Source organism: Juglans regia, chromosome 10 (assembly GCF_001411555.2).
Source record: "Juglans regia cultivar Chandler chromosome 10, Walnut 2.0, whole genome shotgun sequence".
Lineage (NCBI taxonomy): Eukaryota > Viridiplantae > Streptophyta > Magnoliopsida > Fagales > Juglandaceae > Juglans > Juglans regia.
Window position 1 is genome coordinate 4,995,143 of NC_049910.1, and position 8,776 is coordinate 5,003,918.

An 8,776-nucleotide genomic window follows, 5' to 3' on the forward strand; every position below is an offset into this window, starting at 1 on the left:
GATATAAACAAGTAGTAGTACTGTTTCTTCCTAAATACATAAACATCTAAAAGAATGATCAGAAAAGTCTACAAAAATGAAACGATGTACGTTGGTCATGAGTTTCCATTTTTGGGCAATATTGTCGATCATGACCTGTTTTAAAACCCCCCCGCCCCGGCCCCTCCCTTGGCCGGCATGATTACGATTTGCATGCAGATGAGAATCTTGTAATATGGCCATGCAGCTCCTAGCTAGAAACCTCAAGAGTAGATCTTGATCTAAAGCAGCCGAGGAAAAAGAAAAAAAAAAATAGACGAGATGATCAGAGATTCAGAGAGAATTATATATTTTCTTGATTTATTAATATTTGTCAAGTTTTTCCAAATGGTTGATTTATTTAAATGCATGCAATATTCAAATAAAGTAATATTTCAAAATTTAAAAACTCCAAGATTAAGATTATGATGATTATGATCACCATAATTAAACAGCTAGCTAGCCCAGTAAATTAAGATCCCGTTTGGATTCAGAAAATCTTTCATCCTATCTCATTTCATCTCATCTCATCATTACAACTTTTTCAAATTCTCATACAAATATAATAAATAATTTAACTTTTTCAAATTCTAAAATAATAATAATATTAAAAAATAATATTCTAACAATATTTATTTTAACTTTCATTTTCTATCTAACTAAAAACAATCTATATCTCTAAACCAGCCCTAAGAAGCGTTACCAACAGCTAGCGGGCTATATATATATATAAGCTGTTTGACAAATTAGAATAAAAACGTATAGTACCAGCCGGGTTTGGATCAGCTGATCATCACGAGATTCACGAAACTCTTTAGGACAATGACAGTCCAAATTCCAAAAGAGCCATCATGACCATGTCCCAATTCACCACGCTGATCTTCTTTTCCCTTCTTTTTTCTTTCCTTTTTATTATATTGGGCAACTCACAGGCCATGCTCTTCATTTTCGGAAATCATTGATACGTCCCCTCCTCCTCGCGTGCATGAAAAAATAACTTCATTGGAGGCTGCAAAATTACTCACTAAAACAAGAATCTCACATTAAATGTTTTTTGCAATTAACTGCATATATATATATATATTATAACTACATATATAGTACGTACATGAAATCACGAAAATATATATTAATTAAAAAAAAAAGGTCTAATTGTTTAGCATTAAAATTATGTGGTACGTACAAATCCAATCTTATTAATTAAAACATATCCAAACAAAACACATGGAAGACGAACGAATAGATCTAAATAAACCAAAAAGGGTGACGTAGGATCAGTGGATAAAGCCAACCGGACAAAAAAAGGTGGTCAAAGTCTCGTAGATGAATACAAGAGGAATTAATGGAGGATGAAAGGGGACTGTTTCATGGGCATGCGAAATCCATGTGATTCCATTGGCCCTATTATTACAAAATTTAATTTAAGGTCCCGGAAATTAAAAAAGAATTAAATGTTAGATTTTTATGTTGCATGATATCTAATCTATCATGAGCACTCCCTCCTAGTAATATTACATTTTCTTCGTGTTTTTATTTCAATCAAAATACTATATATATTATTTCAATCATATATATATAATACTGTATTAATTAAAATAATTTTTATGTTAATCACTTAAAGAAAAAGTCATGCATTAATTATATTTATTTATTCAGTATATTTATTGACATACTGATCAATCCAAAAAGATTAAAAAATAATAATTAATCCGGCTTTATATTTGCGGCTAAAAGTTTTTTTCTTTACATGAGTTGCCCCATTTAACAAATTTGTAATGAGTGCTCCTATCACTAACATTGGTTGATGACATTCATAGCGCACATTCTCTCTCTCCCTCTCTCTCCTATTTAATCCATCCTCAATACCACACTCCTCACTTCACAGCATACTCACAACAAAGAAGAAAGACATCTTCTTCCTGTCTAGTTTCTCTTGGCCTTTTCGTCTTCGATCTTTCTTTTCGTCTGAGGTCATGGTCATGGCGAAAAGGCAGATCTTTGTTTCAATGGTCTTTGTAATATTACTACCCACTGTGCTGGTTGGTGCAAATGAAGAAGAAGAAGCTGACAGGATATTGCGACTTCCTGGGCAGCCCAAGGTCTCTTTCCAGCAGTTCTCAGGCTATGTCACTGTTAATCAGGCTGTTGGCAGAGCCCTCTTCTACTGGCTCACCGAGGCTGCCTACGATCCCCTCTCAAAACCACTTGTTGTGTGGCTTAATGGAGGTTAGACTCTCTCTCTCTCCCTCTCCCTCTCTCTGTGTAATATGCATGCAAGTATGGTTTTGCCAACCAATCTAGACGGTTTAGAGAAGAAATCATAAGAAGTATGTCTAAAGTCACTGTTGTATTGCGGTAAGCGGTAAGTCATGATATGATTCTCCATTGTTCTTTCTTAATTTGTGGTAAGGTTCATGTGTAGCGTTTATAAGATGTGTTTTAGATATTATGTTTCAGAGACCATTTACTTCTCTCACATTGCCGACATGTTAATATTTTATACAGATCAAGCTTTTTTCGAGCTTCCCTGATCATGTCTTTTTCATAAATATCTGGAGATAGAAAAGATAGCGTATTACATTTTTTTGGGGGTTTTTTTGCTTTTTCTTTTTGGGTTTAATTTGGTGGACAACAAAAGCCTTTTAACTGGAAGCAATTAAATTAACCCTAATTTTTATGACAGAAAGAACAGTTTGGGTTTACCAAAGGTACCATTAATCCTTATTACAACCAAACAAAAAGGAAAATGTAAAAATAAGGAGAACCACAGCAGTGGCCTACAATTGGCTAGAAATGATGACATAACGACCATTGGATAGTGCAGTTGTCTGTTCATGACACTTACACGACCTAACTTCCAAGTTTCAATACAAATGAAACCCATCACAATTCATACACCACACACACACAAAACAAGTCTGATCTCTCTCTCTCTCTCTCTCTCTCTCTGTGCATGGACTGACGAGAAGGAATTAATGCTTGAAAGCAACCAAAACAGGCCTCATTTATTCAGTCACAGCGATTGCAGTACTGTTGACCTCTGGCCACTTGTGTTGGTGCACCATCAATGCATAGCTCTCAATTACTACAGAACCTGAAATCTTCTTTCTCCATTTGTCCCCCCCAACGAACAAAAGAAAGCTAGCAAACCCAATATTTTTTTAGCTTTTCTTTTTTTGTAGGCAATTTTTGAGCACATGTAATGGAATTAATTAAAGATGGGTAATGCATATAAAAAGAAGAAAACGAAAGAAGCACTATTTATGCATGGGAACCGCATGATTTAGGTCCTGACGACCATTTGCTTCAATTAATGCTATTTTCTTGGTGATTAGGCCCTGGTTGCTCTTCTGTGGCATACGGTGCATCCGAAGAAATAGGCCCATTTAGAATAAACAAGACAGCCTCAGGGTTGTACCTCAACAAGTTCTCATGGAACACTGTAGCCAACCTCTTGTTCTTGGAAACTCCGGCCGGCGTGGGCTTCTCTTACAGCAACCGGGGCTCCGATCTATTCGACACCGGTGATCGCCGCACTGGTTGGAACCCACAACCTTCATTTTTTTTTTTTATCATTATTTATCCTTCAAGTATGATGAACTAATTATATCTAACTCTGATCATGAGTTGATTGATTAAACCCAGCTTGCCATTGACAAATTATGGCAATTTATTGATGGGTTTGAAGTTGAATTAGAGATCATGACCTAATTGTGTAGATTGGACATGATATGAAGCATGCATAATTGAATGTTGATGGATTTGATATCTCTTTGGCCCACTCTTATGGAAATTATAAGATATTAATTCTTTAATGATATGTCCTTTAAATAAATACATGACAGTACTACTTCACACATGGAATTAATGTAGGTACCGTACGTATAAGTATTATAAGCATGCATATATGGAATTAATTATCTTATGAGATGAGGTTATGATTTAGCCAGGGACTCCCTGCAATTCCTAATAAGATGGTTAGATCGTTTCCCACGCTACAAGCACAGAGAAGTCTATCTCACCGGAGAGAGCTACGCAGGCCATTATGTTCCTCAGCTGGCTAAAGAAATTATGACATACAATAAACATTCCAAACACCCTATAAATCTCAAAGGAATCATGGTACGTATTATATTATACTACATGCATGATCTCTACTCTTTTTTGCCTTGACTTTTACAGTTATAATTAGCTTTAATTTCTTGTGTTTTCTTATGCCCAAATTATAAATAATGGCCTCTAATTCATTTCTGGTTTATATCTTGGTATTTTATTCGGATCAAGATCGGTTCAAATTCTTAATTTAAGGGATCTTGAGTACGTAGGAAATAAATAAACACATGATGAAGTAGACCTTAATTACAACATTAATATTAATAATGTTGTACATACTAGCTAGCTGCTAGGACTGATCTTAATTAATTTTCGCGTAAAGTGCTTAAGGATCGATTTTATTTTTGTTTTATAGTACCTTAATTTATTTTTCTAGATGCGTACTTGATTAATAACTTTAATGAAATGTGTAGGTTGGAAATGCAGTGACAGACAACTACTATGATAACTTGGGGACAGTGACATACTGGTGGAGCCATGCCATGATCTCCGATAAAACCTACCGGCAGCTGATCAACACATGTGATTTTAAGAGACAAAAGGAATCGAACGAATGCGAGTCATTGTATAGCTATGCCATGGATCAAGAATTTGGCAATATTGATCAATACAACATTTATGCACCCCCTTGTAACAACTCCGATGGTAGCACTACTACTACTACTACAGCTACACGCCATAACATGCGATTGCCTCACCGACCACATCGTGATCGGGTATGGCGCTCCACATTAATATATATAAATACTACTGATCAATAAATATAAAATAACTTTATAATTTGCAAGATATATAGTATATATGGAGATAAGAGATGTAAAAAATTGAATCTTATAAATATTTAAGTTGATCTGTCACGGTGCCTGCATGACTGACAGCTTGCAAGTAGAAAGATCACTTGTAATAAATTACATGATTTATAACATTAATAACAATTATGGTAATTTGTGTATGTTTTTTTTATTCTCATAATTTATTAATTTATTTATTTATAATCTGTTGGTTGTCCAGATTTTCCGGCAAATGTCCGGGTATGATCCTTGTACGGAAAAATATGCGGAGATTTATTACAATAGGCCAGATGTGCAGAAAGCACTCCATGCTAACACAACCAAAATTCCTTATAAGTGGACTGCTTGCAAGTAAGCCAATTAATAGAACTATATATATATATATATATATATTAATGATGTTAATTATAATTTATGCATGATTAGTCATATAATAATATGTTGAATAGTAATCAATTTGATGATGATCCTGCAGTGAGGTTTTGAATCGGAACTGGAACGACACGGATGCGTCGATTCTTCCAATTTATAGGGAAATGATAGCTGGTGGTTTGCGAATTTGGGTATTTAGGTACGTAATTGGCTATTTATCTTAATTATACTTGATATGATATATATATATATATATGCCCACATGCATCATGATAATTCCATATATATATATATATATATATATTAATTATAACCAATTAAGTAATTTTGTTGGATGCAGTGGTGATGTTGACTCAGTGGTGCCGGTGACAGCAACTCGATATGCACTTGCCCAACTTAAATTAGAAACCACAATTCCATGGTACCCTTGGTATGTTAAGAAGCAGGTAATTACCATAATTAACGTCGATCGTCTTCATGTTCCTTTAATTTCCTGCAGCCTCATAATTACATGACATGAAACACATATGGTGTTTGTGATTAATTTACTGATATATCATATATATATATATATATACTATATTGGGGGGTACTGGTCATGATCGATGGTTGGTTTTCATGAAGGTGGGAGGATGGACAGAGGTATACAAAGGGCTGACATTCGCAACTGTGAGAGGTGCAGGCCATGAAGTTCCACTTTTCAAGCCTAGAGTAGCCCTTCAGCTGTTCGAGTCATTTATTAGAGGGCAGCCTCTTCCAAAATCTTAAGCAAAATTAACGTCCTGATCATGATCATCATCATCATCGATCATCATGTCTTTCCATTTAATTTCGACTTCGATCTTGTTATCATGAACTCATGTTATGATCTTTCTAGGCAAATTAATTAAGAAAAATCATGTCATTTTAACACAAATACAATTATTGCTGCAGAAACCCATCGATCTCGCGAGATAGCTAATAGTGATCGATCAGCTAGCTAGACTAGCATTAATTTGATTATATATTTATATACAATACCAAAAAAAAAAAAAAACAGCAAATGTAATATTAATATATATTAATGGAAGCGCGCATGCATTTAAGGTTTTGTTAATTGTTTTGATCAATCTTTGGGTTGGTGGTGATCATAATCTGAAGGGTAAACATTGGATTATTTCAGTAATTTCCTATATCATTACGTACCAAACATGCTGGTTTTTTTTTTTTTATATCAAAATAAACTAAATGTATCAAAACGTACATCTTTATCTCCATTTTATAACAAATAATTAAAAACCAAAATAAGAACTTTAATTAAAACCGAATATGGTAGATTTTAACTAATTAATATCATCCTAACAAATAAGAACTTAAATTACACCAAAATATAATTTGAAATTAATGTTTAATAAATATGTATAGACCCAAAATGTTGAAATGTACCGAAACCAGTGGTATAGAGATCAGCGGAATCATGCAGCTAGCTTTTAATCATTAATATGAAATATTTCGATTATTTCCATGGAATAGTCCTAGAGGAACGAAAGTGGTAACTTCGATCGATCTAGCGTACGTGGTAAATGGAGTTGAATAAGGTTTTGAAAAATAACGAAAAATTTGTGGAGAATTATAAGTATACTTTTGGATATTAAGAGTATCACATATCATTTATGAATAGTAATAAATATTGAATAGTTTGTGAATAATAGTCTACTGTTTAATTATTTATAAATAATAATAAAATAGTACTATGCGATGGTCGATCCCAGCAACCAAACACAGCCTAAGATAATTGCTAAAGTAAATGGACAAAAGACTTGTCCTCCCATATAATATACATAAAGGTGGTTCCTCCAAAGTCTCCTTCCACTACAAGGGTAAACATTTTTCCCAACGATAATTATTCGCTAGCTATACCCACAAATTCACTGGCACAGACCTAACCCAGCGATTTATAAATCGCTGCAAGTTCGCCGGTATTAAAACCTCACTTTAGATCTACTCCAACGGAACCCAAAACTCGCAACTGTATATTTTTATTCCCAGCGAATATTATTCATCGCTGATCTTGTATTTAATTGCTGCAAATTCAATATAGGATTCAGTTGTTAAATGCTAGAAAAGATTAGTTGCAGTGATTGATTTTTGTCGCTAAAAGAGAGAATATCGCTGGCAATTATATTTGCCAGCGACGCTTTCAAATCGTCGTAATATAATTAACAGTATTGGAATTGTATTTGGCGGTGATTAATATTCGACGGGCTTCATTAATACCCGCGATTTTATTATCGCTGCAATTGAGTTGTACTTTTTTTCCAGCGAACATAAGATCGCTGGGTTAGCTATTTTACGGCGATATTTTAATCGCCGTTAATTAACGTTTCAATTCGATAAGTTTTTAGCAGCGATCACAACATCGCCGCTATTGTATTATAGACAGCGACTTTTAGTATCACCGTAATTTACGTTTTGTTATTTAAATTTACGTTTTGTCATATAATCCTCTCTAGTTTGCAAGAAGGTCTAACAAGCTTCTAGGCATAACCCATGCTAACCCAACTCTACCGAAAAGAGTTCTAGCAATCTCGCAATACAGTAGCAAGTTATCTACAAATTGCCCACCACTTTTACACAGAGAACACCAATCAGCTACAATAATCTGCCATTTCCTTAGATTATTCAAGGTGAGAATCTTCTTTAAATAAGCTGGCAGGCCAAAAAAGATGATTTTAGCACCTTAGTCCTCCAAATACTCTTCAAAGGAAAGGAATTACATTCATGAGTTGTGAGGACTGGGATAAAATGAGCAGACAGTGAGCTTCCTTTCTTAGAAGGCCTCGAAAGGGTCTTATCTATACTTCCATCACTTAATCTAGCACAGAACAATATATTAACAAATTCTGTGAAGGAGTCAACTTCCCAATGATAAGCCACTTTGAAGAAATTGAGGTTCCACTTAGGGGAGCAACTAAAGGATCCCAATATATAGTACGCTTTATATATAATCTACTTTGTTCATATATAGTTTTGGAGTTTCTTTATAATCTACGCGCGCGTGTACTCATCAACTCTAGACTTGAGTTAATTTTCACTTTGTTTTCCCACAAATCGATCCTTGATCAATTAATTTCTTGGTTTTGGGAAGAATTGTAGATTCTCATGTGTTTTATATTGAATTTTTGTAACATGTTTTTTTATGAAGTTTCCTATATATATATATAATAGCTATTAATATTCACGCATGAAATACAGGAATTTAATATTCACGTAAGCCTATAAATGCTGAGTGTGTAATCTATAATCTGGCATGCATGCACCCCTTTGAATAATTTCCTCTAAAAACCTTTAACTCCATACCTCCATGTATATATATAATCTCTATGGATCTTTATATAGTCAAGACAAGATCAACATACTGATCAATAGTCCATCCTTATCTTCGTTAATGAAAGATCTTTTCCCAGAAAATCATAGAAGATTTTGACTTTAAACAAGATTTT

General features: G+C 34.1%; 1 protein-coding gene across 2 annotated transcripts; it reads left to right on the forward strand.

Annotated features, from left to right (window-relative positions):
* Positions 1 to 1,867: 1,867 nt before the first annotated feature.
* On the forward strand, positions 1,868 to 6,210 carry LOC108986451 (serine carboxypeptidase-like 25). Of its 2 annotated transcripts, none has more exons than XM_018959072.2 (8): positions 1,868 to 2,244; positions 3,354 to 3,557; positions 3,965 to 4,140; positions 4,545 to 4,847; positions 5,143 to 5,273; positions 5,398 to 5,493; positions 5,635 to 5,740; positions 5,919 to 6,210. In XM_018959072.2, exons 1-8 carry the CDS (start codon positions 1,992 to 1,994, stop codon positions 6,060 to 6,062), a joined length of 1,413 nt encoding a protein of 470 aa, XP_018814617.2. In that variant the 5' UTR covers positions 1,868 to 1,991; the 3' UTR covers positions 6,063 to 6,210. The 2 variants fall into 2 exon arrangements, with proteins under 2 accessions (XP_018814617.2, XP_035550874.1); XM_035694981.1 differs by having other exon boundaries at positions 1,898 to 2,244; positions 5,635 to 5,724; positions 5,919 to 6,056.
* The last annotated feature ends 2,566 nt before the right edge of the window (positions 6,211 to 8,776 follow it).